At 32.5% G+C, this 17,896-nt stretch overlaps 3 protein-coding genes across 3 annotated transcripts; all 3 read left to right on the top strand.

Moving 5' to 3' along the window:
* The first annotated feature begins 2,213 nt into the window (after positions 1 to 2,213).
* LOC122586924 (probable esterase KAI2) lies at positions 2,214 to 3,997 on the top strand. The gene is made up of 2 exons (XM_043758955.1): positions 2,214 to 2,688; positions 3,430 to 3,997. The coding sequence occupies exons 1-2, from the start codon at positions 2,321 to 2,323 to the stop codon at positions 3,872 to 3,874; spliced, it is 813 nt and encodes a 270-aa protein (XP_043614890.1). The 5' UTR covers positions 2,214 to 2,320; the 3' UTR covers positions 3,875 to 3,997.
* Positions 3,998 to 9,239: 5,242 nt separating this feature from the next.
* Positions 9,240 to 10,102, top strand: LOC122589061 (lysine-rich arabinogalactan protein 17-like). The gene is made up of 2 exons (XM_043761304.1): positions 9,240 to 9,757; positions 9,881 to 10,102. Exons 1-2 carry the CDS (start codon positions 9,344 to 9,346, stop codon positions 9,950 to 9,952), a joined length of 486 nt encoding a protein of 161 aa, XP_043617239.1. The 5' UTR covers positions 9,240 to 9,343; the 3' UTR covers positions 9,953 to 10,102.
* Positions 10,103 to 15,381: 5,279 nt separating this feature from the next.
* Positions 15,382 to 16,139, top strand: LOC122587407 (serotonin N-acetyltransferase 2, chloroplastic). The gene has a single exon (XM_043759568.1). It carries the CDS (start codon positions 15,448 to 15,450, stop codon positions 16,006 to 16,008), a length of 561 nt encoding a protein of 186 aa, XP_043615503.1. The 5' UTR covers positions 15,382 to 15,447; the 3' UTR covers positions 16,009 to 16,139.
* Positions 16,140 to 17,896: the final 1,757 nt, after the last annotated feature.

Raw genomic sequence — 17,896 nt, 5'->3', positions numbered from 1 at the left:
ATAACCACTCCAACGACCACCTAACACCTTCATCACCATCAATTTTCCGACCACCACCAAATTTCTCCATTTCTCCCCCAATCACAAATCGCAGCCATGCTTTTTCCATCCAACAGTACTATTATATGAAGTCTTTTTAGATTTACAGATAAATTGAAAGGGTATTCATGAACAAAAGAAAAAGCCTATTGAAGACAATCAATAATATTTTTTACTTCTTGAAATAGTATTCTTTTTATCTTCACACGTGGATGATTTTGGTGCATCAATCATTTTAGAATTTATCATGAACGAAGATTTTTGGTGAATCCATTTATGCATAAATTTAGATGCATCTCCATCCACCCATTTACATGTTTCAAATGGATTTAAAGAAATATAAAAAAGATTAAACGGGACTCCATAATCGTCTTCTTTGCGATGTTTCAAATTTGGATACAATAAAAACTCACCGGAGAACAATAACCTAAAATACCTCACCGCAAAAATCGTAAAACGAGATTAAGCACGACGTTTGGTAGACAAGTAAAAATAAAACCCCCCAAAGTCACTCGCTCAGATCTTCCTCTATTAGAGTCCGTCAAAAACAAGTAACAGGCGGTGGTGATGGGTTCGGTTTCCGTGAAGTCCGACAGTGATGATCTAGATCTAAATAGTTACCGTTACCTAGTAAATTTAGTAGGTTGAGAAGGTTGATTAGCGGCGGATGAAGAGTGACAGATGGTGGTGATGGGTTGTCGACGACGATAGTAATTGTTGTTGGCGACGCGCTGCTCCCATTATATTGATTTTATAATTAAGGCGGTGGTGATGGTTTGCCTCCATTCTTTCAATTTACACATTAAACCATATATATGTTATAAAGGGTTGTTGATATAAAATGGACCAATGAGTTGATATATATATATATATATATATATTTTTGTCTATTGATGGTTGGTTTTGTTCTATAATCTTACAAAATATGTTTTTCTGGTGATGGCTGCATTGACTGTTGAGAGAGCCAAGAATGAAGAGTTATTGATAATATTTTATATTCATAATTAATAATAAAAAATAATATCACATTTGGTCCTTTAAGGCTGGCAAAATACAAAAATACCCTCACGTGGTTTACACGTGAGGGCTTAACGGACTCGGGATAACGTCTGTTAAAGTAAAGGATGAAATGTGAACATTACCTTCTTATAAAGGATTGTCTCTGAGGTTTTGAAAGTTAAAGGATGAAACCTGACTATTTAGACAAACCACAGGGACGATTTGTGTCGATCACTCTTTTAGTTATGTTTATATAATGGTTTATGTTTGATGAAATTTTAATTTTAAAATAAAAATAAATTTGTAATGAGTGGTGAGTAAGTGGTTGCAATGCCAACAAAATTGAGTGAGTGGTGGATTTGAGGTGACATAATCTGATTGGTTGAAAGTGAGTGGTGAGTGATGGTGATACCATCACCCTAATAATCTGTTGGAAGAATATTACATTTGCACCTAGGCCTTGTCATTAATATGCTACATATGATCATAAACGTAGGCAACACATATTTGTACCACTTAATTTTATTAGTATACCATACTGTATAAATAATATAGCAGACAGTACAAATATATGATACACGGTAATGGTAGATTAATAAAAAAATGTGATACGATTATCATTTCTCATAAACATACTGTTTAAGAACAATTATGAAGTGTTTAGATTCGCAAATGTAAACAAATTGATTGAGACATGTTTAATTGATTAAGAATGACCAAATATTTAATCTTACAATTGTATCGATCTATAAAGAAAATCAAAGCTAATAAGCTAAACCTATTAAAAAAAAAAAAACAAAACAAAACAAAAAACTAATATAAAGACATGAAGTGATGAATTTGCAAGTTGCATTGATTCTTCGCTGGTAAACATTTAAGTATGAAAATGACTATTGAAAACAAACTAAACAAAAAAAAAACACAAAAAATAAAGTATATTTTTGATGATCACCACAACAAGACACCCAAGTCCCAACCTGTCCTATTCGTTACGTGGTAGTTAGCAATCCCATTAACTCACCCACTTGACCAAATCAATATCACCCGTCAGATCAAACAAACTCCACATGAACCCCCGTGTATCCATGCTCACAATCATCCAACTCTTGAAAATAAAAGATTCTTCTCCTCAAACTCACAAAAAAATCATATTATAAAAAAAAAAAAAATCAAACCCCATACATGTGGTGATCAGTCCACCACTTTAATTTGATTCCACAATATAAAAAAATCTTTCACACCTTTGTACACATACCACAAAAAAATAAAAACATAGACAAGTATGGGTGTTGTAGAACAAGCTCACAATGTGAAAATACTAGGATCAGGTGACCAAACAATCGTATTGGCACATGGGTTTGGTACGGACCAATCTGTATGGAAACATTTAGTACCTCATCTAGTTGAAGATTACAAGGTAATTGTTTATGATAACATGGGGGCAGGTACTACTAACCCTGATTACTTCAACTTTGAAAGATATGCAACACTTGAAGGCTTTGCATATGATGTTATTGGCATTTTGGAGGAGCTTCAAGTTTCTTCATGTATATTTGTTGGTCATTCCGTGTCGGCTATGATTGGCGCCGTTGCTTCTATTACTAGGCCTGATTTGTTTTCCAAAATCTTGATGATTTCCGCTTCTCCAAGGTTAGTAAATACTATATCATCAATATCAATATATGTATCTAGATAATATAATAATTCTATATATATGTATCTACTATGGATGGATGGTTATTTATGATTGTTGATTAAGTTTGTGAGAGTGATCAGTTGACTTTTATTTAAAGGCCGGTTAATTTAATGATGAGAGTAGTGATTACGTAGGGATTAGGTTAGCCCAGGTTGACAAAAGGTTTCTGTTTGGAACTGTAATTAGTTGTTTAATTACCCTTTAACACAAAGTGTCTTGCTTAATTTGGTAATTAAGTGGAATTATGTCGACTATTGGGTTGGTGGGGTAAGAATAAGAATATAAAAGTATTAGATTCTCATATTTGGTACAATATATTACTTTTTCAATTATCTTTTGTTTCGAATATCGATCTCACACCAAAGTTATTAAGTTATTATTGCTATAGGTAACGTTACCTTTTCTTTTTATCGTACTCGCTCTTGTATTGTATTTGGCTGTCCTAATTTTTTTTTTAAATCAAGGTTTAAGAAAAGTGAAATATGCACATCGTATTTCTACACTTTCCACGTTAATAACTTTTCTTATCGAACCTTGTCATTCGATCATGACAATTTTATTACAGTATTTCCAAAAATAGTACCTATAATAACCATTTTCCTTGAACACGTTCACTCTAGTTAAGATCATATCAACTGATTCATCCGAAGTCGAATACTAATAAATACTAATTTTGTATTATTGTATGCTAATAGGTATTTGAACGATGTGGATTACTTTGGAGGATTCGAACAAGAAGATCTAGACCAACTATTTCAAGCGTTGGAGTCAAATTTCAAGGCATGGTGTTCTCATTTCGCTCCATTAGCCGTTGGTGGTGACATGGAATCAGTCGCGGTTCAAGAATTCAGCCGGACACTTTTCAACATGAGACCAGACATAGCCTTAAGTGTTGCACAAACTATTTTCCAAAGTGATATGCGACATCTATTGCGCCACGTTGTAGTTCCATGTCACATAATCCAAAGCATGAAAGATCTAGCGGTTCCCGTGGTGGTCTCCGAATACTTGCATCAAAATCTTGGTGGTCAGTCCATCGTCGAGGTCATGTCAACCGACGGTCACCTCCCACAGTTGAGCTCACCAGATGTCGTGGTTCCAGTGCTCTTAAGGCATATCCGTTGTGATATCGCAGTGTAATTATATAATAATTAACTAGGGTGTTTTTTTGGTTTATCTTTGTTGGGTGAACTACAACTTGTTGATAAAACATCTTTATCAATTTGGAATAATAATATATGTTGTAATTGTGCTTGTACTGTATGTATTTGTTTTGTTTTATGTATCTTACTTTTTCTTACTTAGAACACGCCAATGAACCTTATCACTTTATATGATCAACACACATACATAATCTACTTTTATATAAATAAGAGCCACATGCATCCTCATAAAATTTTGTTGGTGAACAGAAGTAATCAATGAGACACTAATAAGCAAACCAAGGAGGCCTATTCAATTCAAAATGCTTTTGTTGCTCATTAGCGATCATAATACTTGCTTACTATACCATTGTAAACAAATTATTCCACATAACCAAAAGTTAGAAATAATTAGAGGAGTATTTCGATATGACGAGACAGTATTTCGTAAACTGTATCATGTTAGGAGCGAGCAAAGCAAAAATTTCCATTTCTAAAACTATTTAATTAATACAATAACTATAACTTGTCGTCTTCTACAAAGTTGATTGTCGTTTCATCCCTTTAAGAGTAAAAAGTTTTATATCGTACGATTCTATGATAGCCATAGCCCATAAGTTGTCGATTCCAACAAAGTCGTTGATTGTCATTTCACCCTATAAGAGTAATTAAAAAGGTCAATCTACTCATCATTTCCTACAATTACATTTGTCAAAGAAAAATTGTCGTTTAACAACCAAAACATTGTCATTTGGCAATATACATAAGTGTTAAGTAGTCCCCTCCAATGGCTTCTTCTCCATCTTGTCTTTAGCCATCAAGTTCTTTGATTTGATACCCCTCCCAATACTTCTTTACTCACGTTTGTCCAGGGAGGCCCGAAGGATGGGTAAACCCGACCTTCGTACAGGGCACCTATTTGAAGGGGACACAAAAGTGTTAAAATTTTCCTACATATATTGCATCTGTATAATTAAAATTTTCCTACATATATTGGATATGTATATTTATAATGTGTTATATATATACAGATATATTTAATTTCAATAACTCATTCATAACTGAATTACAAATACTATGATTTTATTATTATTAAAAAGTATCACTTATTAAAATAAATTGCTTATATATTGGAATTATCTAGAGCTAAGGGCATATTTTTCTCCGACTCGACCTGGACACTTGAATTCTCAGGGTCGCTACTGCGTTTGTCATAAGGAAAATGATTAATCATCCTAACTAAATAGCCTAAAAATCATCTTAATCATAAGATGAAGACAAGTGTCAAAATTAAGGAATAAGATTCGGAAAGATAATTAATAGAATTCGCATGTCACAATTTTATAGTTTTAGGATCAGAGGATCAATCATTTCCCTTGTTATAATTAAGGGAAATGGTATTTTCCCTAAAAGAATAGTCTAATAATCTTTCTAGCCATAAGATGACGACACATATAAAAATTAAGAAATAAAATTATAAAAGAAATTTAGTGTAATACATGTGTCATAATCTTGTGGTTTTAAAAAGATTTTTAGACCAACTTTTATAAAGATTTATCATTTTCCTATAGTTAAATATCTGCTAGTTTCATTTTTTTTTTAAATTGCAAACGCGCAACCACTTCCAGACTTTAATGAAACGGCTACTCAGCAAAATTCATTGAATTCAACCTCCAGAGACTCTCAAACATTCAAAATCATACAATTCCACATAAGAGAAACCTAAAAATATAAAACCTCCTGACCACTTCTTCTAAAAGAGACGGCTTAATATCACACATACCCGACTAACTAACACAGTGTTAGTAACACTTTTGCGGGTTAATTATTTTGTGGACACTTTTTTACTCGGACCTTTTTTTTTTTTTTAATTTGTTGACGATGCAATGATCCAACAAAGTAGATAAATTATTAGATAATGGTACAAATAAATGAATTAAATATTCGTCTGAAAGCAGCTTGTGTGTATATGTATGAGACACTTACCAATTAAAGTTTGGGGGATCGATCACGTCTTCTTTTATAATGATTCATATTCTTATATCTATTTTGGATATCTTTTTAGCAAGTTGACCATAAAGTTAAAAGTGTAAAATCATATCGCTCTCAGCCTGTCGATAGGTCACCATATATCTTTTATTATATTAAAACACAGTTGCTCTAATAACGTATCAACTAATCACAACTCTTGATTTTTTAAAGTTGACCATTGTTTTCAATTTTGACTTTAATTTACACTTTTTTTATTTTTCATCACAAATTTACACTTTTTACCCAATAATTTTAATATATTAAATAAATAATAAGTGTTAATATATATCTAATAAAATCATAGTTAATATTTATCCAATAAAATAAGAACTAATATATATCCAATTGAATAATAACTAACATATATCCAATAGTATGTTCTATCATATAAACATAAAATTAATTAATTAAAAATAAATAAAATTTGATGTAAATATATTAACATTTTAAGAACAATTTCGATGACTATATCTGAAAAAAATATTTTAATATAAAACTTAAAGTGTTGATATATCGATCAATTTTTATTACTCAAAATAGTATATTATGTTTTAAGTTATAATAAAAAACATCTAATATTGATAATATCGTAAGCCCCGTGTATTAGAAACGAGCCTAAAACAGTTGAACTAATGACTTACTGACCAATTACATCGTTCAATTTCGTCAAATTGATTATCGCTTATGTCATCATAATCATAATAATCATTATTATATTTCTAGCAAAAGTCTCACTATTACACTTTTTTGTTTTCCATCAGTAATTTATATTTTTTAACCCTAAATACTTAATTTATACTTTTTATAATATTTAGTCCCATCAACTTGAGAATATTTTTTATGATATTTCATCATTTAATTAATTTGTTTATCGACCAATAACAACTCTCGATTTTTCTTTAATTTTTCACAAGCATGTTAAATATCACATTATGAATATAATTGGTTTCAAAAATTTTTATAATATAGAAAATATTGTAACATTTGCCTTGTGGAGTGACTATGGCAAACAAATCCATCAAAATTTCTCATGTAATTATTGTATTACTACTTTTAAACTATAATACTTGAAATCGTATATCTTCAAAATTGTAGGCTTTTATGACTTAAATAGTTAATTGTATGAAGATCTGGTATTAATAATATCGTAAGTCTCGTGTCCAGTGTTGGACACGGGTCTAAAATCTAGTAAACAACTGAACAAGTAATAAAGTAATAACAAAACGAATTCAATTATGAAGTTAGGTTTACTGGGCTTGGGCCATGTACATAGCTATAGTCTTGTAGGCGTGCTGGTCAGCCACATAAGGGACGGACGAATGTGTAAAGCCCAAACTCTATGGGCTATGTATGGTGAAACAATTCTAATATTTTTGGTGAGATGATATCGCAATTTGTTTGACAGCAGCCCATCTGTTTAATTCGCAACCTTTTTCTAGCATCTCGATTACAGATTGGCAAACCATCATGTACTTTTATCGTAATGAACATTCCAAAAGTATTAGAATGTTTTGTTTGTCTTTTTAAACTTTTAGCTTCTTGAAATTGACGTGGACGTACTATAGCTTCCATTGCTGGAATTAAGCCGATAAATTGGTAAGCCGCTACTGCAAAGACTTCGAGGTGACTAAGTAATCACACGTACTGTCTCGCCTCGGTACCTATTGAAGATGGTTCTGTACTTCACTTCTATCTATTATTTTTTGAAAACAATAAGTACGGAGTATTAATCATTTTTATTTATTTATATAATAATCCCTTTTCATTTTATGAGAATAATTTTTTATTAAAGTGAGATAATTCTTGGTTTACAGGATACTTGTTCCTTAATTTCTCTAGTATAAAGAAGATACCATCACTATTATAACAGTGCAATAATGCAAAAATAATATAAAGTAAAAGTAGTAACAGAGAGAAGTAATATTATTCTTTATAATACCATGACAGCTAATAATTTATTGTTCGATTAGTATGGATCTTATTTGATACTATTATATATATATATATATATGTATTATCATCATTATTATTAAAGTAACTAGCCCGGTACCCACACGTTGCGACAACTTTACGATGATCATATACGAAATATGAAAGAAAAACAAAAAAAAAAGACACCGGTGGGGATTTGATTCCGGCGCCGGCGACATCAGAAAAATAAAGAAAGATACCGGTGGGTTTTTTGTTTGTGTAGATATGTATTTCTAGGATGTGTGAGTTTTTTTTTTGTGTGAAAGGGTAAGTTTGAAACTTTAAAAATAAAGTGGGGGTATTTTGGGAACAAAATTTATGCTTAATTTCTTAAACTCAATCCTCTTTATAAGGGATTATAAATAAAAGATATATAGTAGATCTAACGCTACTTCCTTCACAGTTTTTGAAAAATGTTAAATTATATACACAACTTTTTATTTTTTATTTTTTAAAGGTGTGGATCATTTGCTCGCAACAGGAGATTTAGCTTACGTTGTCTTAACCGGGTCCGCGCTAGATAGCTCCATCACCCTCAATACCTAGTATGAGGAGAAACCTCTATTTAATTGGAGTAAAATTCTGTCCCCTCTGCAGAACTCAAACCTGCTTCATTGAAGGACTTTGATCATTATGTGATATAGTCGTAAACTATGTAGATAATTGCTTATAACTTATAAGCAAGAGTTAATTCTTTTAGTAGCAAGGATAAGTTTTTAACTACTGCTCCAAAGGAAGTGCTTGACAACTTAATATTTACACTAAAAACATAACTTAAGTCCGAAGAACCCACATTAATCTAACATCATGAACTGTATCGTGTGTACATTTCACGTTCTTTCCCCCAATCTATATCTAAAAGTTTTTTACATCTATTCGATATACAATTATACATAGAAGAGAAAGCCTTTTGAAGGGGCGAAAAGTGGTCCCTTTCGAGTTTAATTTAAGCCTCGAGGTTAATTTTGTTTAACATTGTTTTTTTACATGTGTTCATATATTATTGCTGCATGAATTATTTTTAAACATTGTTGATTTAGACACACCATGTATGAATTTATTCCATAAAGACTCTACAATGTCATATTGTCATTATGTCAATGATTTTAACCCCCGTGAATTATTTGCGTTTTAGTGCAATCCTTGAGTGGTATGATCGTTTTTGATTTCACAATGACAACAAAACTTTCGGTAGGCCATGTGAAGTTTATTCCAGCTGTATAAAGACGTTACGCGGTCCCACATAAAAAGAAAACAAAACACCTCATATACAGTGTAATTGTTGTCGTCGTGGGCTCCACGCGTAAAAAAACACCGAACCTTAAATTTACCTTAACGGCTACATATACCCATCCCCACATCTCTCTCTATACACACATTCTCATATCCCCCTCAATTCCTATCTATCTATCTCTATTCTTCACATACACAACAAAATCAAGATTAAAAAAATAAAAGGAAAACAATGGATCTCAAAAACGTCGTCGTTTTAGCATTCATCTGCACAATCTTCGCCGCCGTGGGAGGCCAATCTCCATCCGCCTCACCCACCGTTTCACCCACTGTTGCACCACTACCCAAAGCTCCGGCCAAGGCTCCAACGGTGGCACCGGTGACTGCACCTCCGACGCCTGCAATGGCACCACCACCAGCTGTTACACCGGTGAGCTCACCTCCTGCCGTGACCCCCGTGAGCTCTCCTCCCACCATTGAATCTCCTCCAGTCCCTGAACCAGTTCCGTCACCGGAGATTGCTCCTGAAGCTTCCGCTCCGGCCCCCAGCAAGAAGGACAATGCACCGTCACCAGCGCCTGGACCGGCTTCCGATGCTCTTGCCCCTGGTCCCGGTCCAAGTACTTCATCTGATGTTGCCGATGAGGTAATTTTATTTACATACTAATAACTTGTACATTATGCATTACTAGTTTGTATCATATATAACTTTTTTATATATTATTTGTTAATTAACTTTTATTTATTTATTGTGAAAATAATAATGCAGAGTGGAGCAGAAAGGGTAAAGTTTGTGATGGGAAGTTTGGTGGTGGCATTCGCTGCTTTCAGCTGTCTCTAGATTTCTAATTTTTACTTTTAAATTCCACAATTTATTTATTTTTTATTTATATATGAGCTGTATTTGTTATTCCTAATCCTATCGATCATTATATTATTCTGCCTGTAAAACCTCGTTTACATATATATAATTTTCCCCCACTTATTCAAATTTTTTTTGTTTATTATGGTGTTGATATATTAATTTAGTTTTACTAGTTTGAAGATACTGGATTTAGTGAAACATTTATAACATTGTGTCATTGGAAAGTAATCCACATTGACTCTGGTAAATTCAAAAGTCTTTATAAAGTTGGATTTGGAAATGGAGACACAAAAGCACTACCAAATTAAGTAAACCAACACACATATAGAAGATTGCTTAATTCGATCAAACGACACCTTAAAAATATAAACAGAAGATTGAAATGGAAGAAGTTTTACCTATATGATTGGGGCCGGGTGTCAAACTTTCCTTTAATTGCAACCTCTTAATCAATTTTGATTTCAATTTTTTCTTCTTTTTTTTTTTTAAACTCAAAGCGTGAGCTAGAAATCTCTTTTTTTACGGGTTCAAAACTAAAACTTAACTAATAATACAAGTTATTGATATCTTTCAAAAACGTCTCTCTAAATGGAAGGCAAAAACTCTATCAATTGGCGGCAGATTTACTTTAGTGCAATCAGCGTTATCAAGTCTCCGTTTATATTTTTTTCTCGTTGTTTAAAGCCCCCGAGAAAATAATAGACGAGTTGGGCCGCTTGGAATGATGTTGTGGCACCAAAAGAGTTAGGTGTTCTCGGTATGGGATCTTTAAAAGGTGCTAATGCTGCATTACTATCGAAATGGTGGTGGCATTATAAACACGAGTCAGACAGACTTTAGAGGCATGTGGTGGCCGCTTTACATGGAAATATAACTGTGGATCTTGATATACCAATCAACAAGAAAAAGGGGGGGGGGGGGGGTTATGGAAATCAAGTTTCAAAGCTAAATCAGTGTTTTCCATAAGAGATGTGGCTGTAAGATGAGTTCATAATTTCAGTTTTGAAGCTAAAGTTTGACTCAGGCTATTGTTCACAATTCACACCCCAACTATTATTGAAACAATTGGGTTCCAAAGAAGGTGAATATAAGAAATTGGAGAGCAAATCGGGAAAGACTTCTGACTTTAACTTAACTCAATAAAAAGGGGTTACGATGAGGTCTTTATTTTGTGTTAGGTGTAATCTTGCTGATAAATCTCTTGATCATATTCTCACGGCATGTCCCTTTGCCATGGAGGTTTGGGATTTGATTGGATCTTGGTGTAAGGTAAACCCGCTTTATGCTTTTCATGTCCATGACTTATACACCTTTCATTATTCTCGAGCTGGGGATTAAAATTGGAAGAAAATGCTCAATGTCATTATTCTTATTACTATTTGGAGCCTCTGAAAATCGAGAAATGACACAGTGCATAATATGATATTTTCTACAACTCATATAATCTTTGAAGAGATTAGACCTAAGGCGTTTAGATTGGGATAGTTGGTGTAGTAAGCCATGTATTTCTTGATTGGTTTTACGTTTATTCTCTTGTTTGTTTATGTATCTTTATGCCAGCTTCTTGTTAGTTTGAGTTATTAATAATACTTTTTCTTTCGCCGTTAAAAAAAAAAAAACTAATAATACAAGAATATAGGACTATTACCGTTGAATGTACCAGGCAAAGTGCATGTGCCCTTCCCCTAGTTCTTTTTGTCGTTAGAGCTATACTACCATTTTCTTCGTTATTTGCGAAGTTTGTATATATAGGTACATTACTAAAATTTCCTTGATTATATATAAGGGTGTAAATGAGCCGAGCTGAGCTCGAGCTCGAGATCGTCTAAGGAGCTCGGGCTTGAGTTCGAGCTCGTTCGAGTCTTAGTATATAAACTCGAGCTCGGCTCGTTTGTCATAAAAACTAAATAAGTTTGAGTTTGGCTCGAGATCGAGCTCGATAAGTGATCAAAACTAAAATCGATTATCAGAGGTTCGTGAAAAAAGCTCGTTTATGCTCGGCTCGATTAATATATGAAAGCTTGTTTAGGCTCGCGAGCTTAATCGAGTTATGGATTCAAAGCTCGAGCTCGAATTCGTTTAGTAAACGAGTCAACAGTTAAGCTCGAATTCGGCTCGAAACGAGCTTTTTACGAGTCGAATTCGAGTATTTCGCGAGCAGACTTGACTCGTTTACACCCCTAATTATATATTACTATTTTCTTTGATTATAGTATAGCAAGATGATAGAAACATATGTATACAATTACAAATTTAAAAATAAAATAAACCTACATATTCTAGATTCTCCTAGGACATCTTAAATTGTGTGGACTGTAAAATGAATGAAAACAAAACGACTTGGATAATTAAATTCTGATAGACAAGTGGTAGATGGTTTAATGTGCACGGTAAATTGTGATATTACTCTTTTGTCTTCAACAAAACGATTAGGAATACCTATTGATAAATCATATTTTGACCATCTTTTAGTCCAATCTAGTCTTGGGGTACATTAAATGTTTCAAAAGTTGTACTTGGAGAAATGGAAGATAAATATGTTTTAAGAGAATCGTGTCTAATACAAGCAGGCTCTGCCTACTACTTTTGGTTTTGCTTATGCTCTTCTCTCATGTATGCTACTTTTGGTTTTGCTTATGCTCTTCTCTCATGTATGCTTCTTTTCGTTTGCTTTGATTTTATTTAATACTATCTTAATTATTGTATAAGTAATTTCGTTATTACATTGGGAAATTCAGCATCTTATTTGTTAGGAAATTATTTGTATTCTATATCACTCAATTGAGAGTATCCATAGCTCATAAAAACTGTATAAATAACCAGAATTAGTAATTTAATAAAACTAAAACAAGAGGGTACCCGCGCAATGCGGTGACAGCAAACACTAACATACTGCCCACTTGGATGTCACTGTTAGGGTTCAAACCACTAACCAACTAACACGTCATTCTAAATATAATAAAAAAAAGACTGGCGGTGGCAGTAGCGGTGGTGGTAGCAATAGCGGTATGGTTATCAATGTAATTGTAATTTTTTTTAGAACGAAATTCTAGTCTACTCCTATTCCTAAATTACACGCATGCCTGACATGAAACCCAAGACTCTCGAAAAATTCTTATTAATCCGAAGGCATAAATGGCGGTGGAAATCCCAATACAGTTTTGGAAGAAACCAACTATATGTTAGAGAAAACCCACATGTCCCACCTCATTGCCAATGACTTCCCAATATATCTTTCAAAATTTTTTTTTATTGTTACGAATAGTTTTTAAGTCTCACAGTTTTTGGATTCAATATTTTTAAGTTTTTAATCTGTGTTTTTAGATGAATTATTGCACACATGTGGTCTCGTGTCTCTCACATCATAATCATTTCGGACATTTGTCTTGTTAAACAAATGGATTTGGTAAGAAAAATTAAAACATTCGAAACAACTTACCAAGTAAAAAGTTCGGAGGTATGGGCTCTTATTCGATTGTTAATTTGTTATCCTTTATAACTCGAATATTATTATTTCATTAGTTATTATGTGACTATACTTCTAGTGTATCACTAAACATCCAACTCTACTGACTCTGGCCATTTAAGAGATTTCATTAAGTACTAATTTGTCTTGAATTGTTGTATAAAATAAAATTGGTGAGTTTTTGTAATTACTATAACAGTATAACTAGCAAATATGATGGTGGATTAGTGGGAGTTTTTTTCCAAACTAGTATAATAAGAAAATTTATTTACCAAATTAGTATAACATTAAAAATATTTACTAAATTAGTATAATATTTATATCTAAAACTTTTAATAAACAAACCAAAAAATGACATATGAAAAAACATTTATTGGATCGATAGATCAAAGAACAACAAGCAATATATTACAGTAATATTTTATGATCAAAATAATCAATCAATTTGATCTCATCAGTTAGAGTTCATTCGGTTTTGTCCACAAACAGGATATATCAAAATTCATTAATTTTTAAATCTTATTATTAATGTTTAGGTGTAAGAGGCATTTATATTATTTTGTACGGGAGTATATAATAAAAAGATATATTTGATGGTGTAATTTTTTCAAAGTTTCATGTTGATGAAAAAAGTTATCATCTTTTTCATGTTTTGGAGTAATTCTTGAACGAGATTCATACCCTGCATAAATATCTCGTCCATTTTAATGTTTTTGTAACAATTATTTAAATAAAAATAACCAATGTAAAAAAGTTCTATCTTTTGTGTTAACTGTGGTAAATTTTCAAAAAGATTTATGCTTGTGAAAAGAAATCTCATCTTTTTCAATGTTTGATGGAATAATATTAACTTAAAAAAAATTATTTCCATGTAAAAATATGTTACCCTCTCATGTGACTATCGTAACTTTTAGAAAATATTCATACTCATGTAAATCTGTTCCAATTGAAAGACTTGGAGTACAACAAATGATAAATTTTAAAAATTATACTAATTTGGTAAATATTTTTAAAAGTATACTAATTTGATAAATAAGTTTCCCTATTATACTAGTTTGGAAAAAAACTCGATTGGTGGTCATGGACTCGTGGTTTTGGCAATCTTTTTATATATTAAAAAACAATTGTTCAAATGACTTATTAATTGATTATAACTCTCAATTTTATCAAATAGACATACTAGTTAGTTTTCTATATATTGGTTCAATTTGCCATTGGTAAATCCCAGACAATTTACAAATCTATACTCCCTTATAAAACATATTGGACATCTATTTTAGGAAATTAAGCACTTTTTTCAGTATTCCAATAATACCCCTTACATCCCTACTTAAATATAAAACCCTTATATATCATTTTTTCTCATTCTTTTTAATCATTACACGCTCTCATCAACTTTCTATCACCCTCCGCGCCACCCTCTTTCTCCAGTACCGCCTCCCTCGATCTCCACCACCGCCTCTCTGTCATGGCCTTTAAGCCGCCGTAACATGCGGGCACTATGCTCGTATATGAAAAATGAATGAAGTGTAGTGCGAGTGACTAAATTAGAATGTTTAATAATGATGACTAAACAAACTATTTGAGCGAGTGACTAAATTAGAATGTTTAATAATGATGACTAAACAAACTATTTGAATTTTATCATCAAAATATAATTTACCAAAACGTTTGGAATTGCACCTTGTTCTCAATCGTATGTGCGGATTTTATTCTTATAGTGAAATATTCTGTATAGAGTTGTGGTTAATTTGACCTTAAATAAAAAATAATATATTTTTTTTTATTATTACAAGTCTAGATAAAATATATGTTGCTAATCAATGTCCATATTTATTATGTTAGTTTACAGGTTAATTTATCTTTTTATCAGAAAGGCGTTACATATTTGTGGGATGATAGAGTCCGCAAGACACTAGGACCACAAAACTTTAAAACTTCACATAATAACCACAAACAAATGATCACCATCTATCCATAACAATTTTGTATACACACAAACACAATGCTTCTTCATGGCAACTTCACCCTTCCATTCCGATCACCTATTCGCTTTACGCCTCAAACCACCCACCACAACATTCGTAAACTCTCATTCGCGACAGCCCAATACGCCATCTCAGATGAAGAGCTAGAATCGCGAGGATTCATTCTACGTCGTACAATAGACAACCTAGACTTGGACCACTTGAACAATGTATTCGTTGCGGTTGGTTTCCCAAAACGAGACAATGACAAAATAAAGGTGGCATTGGAACACACGGACTCATTGTTGTGGGTCGAATATGAGACAACAAAGAGACCGGTTGCATTTGCTAGAGCTACTGGTGATGGTGTGTTTAATGCCATTATTTGGGATGTGGTTGTAGACCCTACATTTCAAGGGATTGGGTTAGGCAAGGCTGTAATTGAGAGAGTTGTGGATGAATTGTTAGAGAAGGGGATCACGAATATTGCTTTGTATTCGGAGCCTCGAGTGTTGGGATTCTATAGACCACTTGGGTTTGTTTCGGATCCTGATGGGATCCGTGGTATGGTGTATTCAAGAAAGAATAAGAAAAAATAGTTACAGGAAAGCTTTAACGATTGGCCACAAGAAGTTTTTATGGTTACTTTTTTTTTTCATATTGATTTAATAAATGGCATGTTATCATGGAGTATTTGTATGTTGATATGATCAAAAATAAATTCATTGTATAGATATATCCCCACTTTTTTTGTTATTTGTAATTTAAACTAAAAGTACTTTTAACACCCATCACTTGAAATGAAAAGAGTCCTCAGTTTCATACGTCTATGAGAAAATTAGAATGTCATCCTGAACAAAAAAAAAAAATACAATATCTATTTCCATTAAGTGAACTTACCAATGAAACACAACCTTAATCATATAAAAAATTGGATTTGTTAAACAGAACCTAACAATTATGATTAATCCGTAGTCAAATATCGTTGAATATACTTTCAAGTTTCAATCATCATGTGGCTAGAATTCTAAGAAAACTCGAAATTGTTTTTTGCAAGAATATGTTTAACATAACTTAATCCGGAGTTCTACACATATCCGGCCCATTAGATCATCGTTTTGGACTTTTGGGTCTCCATAGTCCGAAACATTTTGTCAGGCTTACTGTTACTACATACACATCCATCAAAAGCAGAGGGCCCAACTTTTAGCAATTCATATAATTCATATAACGCGTTTATCGGAATGCTGTTTTAGATTTGGGATTTGCTAAATACAGCCCCTAGGGCTATGTTTAAGGTGCATAAATTATTTGTACATTTACCATTAAAATCAGGGGCAGACTTTTAATATGTAAGATACAAGTTTTTTTATGCACGTTACAATAGAGCCCTTAGGGCTGTATTTAGCATTTCCTTTTATATTTATCATTAAGAAGATGTTAAATTAATGCAATCCTTAGTCAGGCTTACTATTACTACATAAACATCCATCAAACATATACATAGAGGGCCCAACTTTTAGCTATTCATATAATTTACTTCACAAAATATAACTGTGTAGATATTAATCGCGGTTGATGATTAAATATTGTTGTAGATTAGTTACTAGGAAAATGCTAAAATAGTGTAGCCCAAAAACTGCGTTCATACAAATTTTCCACCTTCTATATCAAAAAAACTATATCATCCGTTTATTTATTTAGCCTCATTTCTTCCAAGTGATGGCCGGCTAGGATGTGAAGCGACAATTGAAGGTGGTCACGTCCTTGGAACCGTATGATTATGAGCCAACTTATATCTACCATATACAATTTACTTGAAAGAAAAAAACTTTTTAGTCCCAATAACGTGCTATTCCAAAGAAAGAAAAAAAAAAAATCCCAATAACGTCTTTTACAAGTTATGGATTTATGGGTCTCAAATCTCAGATATCGTCTTCGACAATCTATGTATTGAGATGTTGACCAGCGTCGGCTAAATGGTTGTACAAGTTCAAGCAGGTGCTTTGGGCCTCCAGTTTTATAAGGCCTCTAAATTTTATAGGTTTTGGACTTTTATATATATATATATATATAAAGAAAAAAAAGTAGCGGCATCTAGAATAGGGTACGGTGGCATAGGCACAACAACGAACAACAACCTCCCTCACGCCTCTCCTTGAAAATTGAAAAACTACAATTTTTTTCCCCGATATAATGGCAACGCTCAACTCTTGTGATTATAGTGAAATCGAAGCGTCTCCAATCATCTCCTAACACTTTTATGCTTGAAGAGTTATCTTTTAGTTTTTACAAAAAACATACTCAGATAACAAAAATAATAATAAAACAATAAAAAAAACAAACATTTTAATTTCTATAATTAATGTTATGACAGGGTTTTTTTATTGTATTTTTATTTTTAAATATTAATAAAAACATGTAATTTTTAATTAATGTATTGTATTTTAATTAATAAAAAAGTAAGGACCAAATGTTAGGTGAATG

This window comes from Erigeron canadensis, chromosome 2 (genome assembly GCF_010389155.1).
Source record: "Erigeron canadensis isolate Cc75 chromosome 2, C_canadensis_v1, whole genome shotgun sequence".
NCBI lineage: Eukaryota > Viridiplantae > Streptophyta > Magnoliopsida > Asterales > Asteraceae > Erigeron > Erigeron canadensis.
This window is presented reverse-complemented; position numbering and strand designations above follow the sequence as displayed.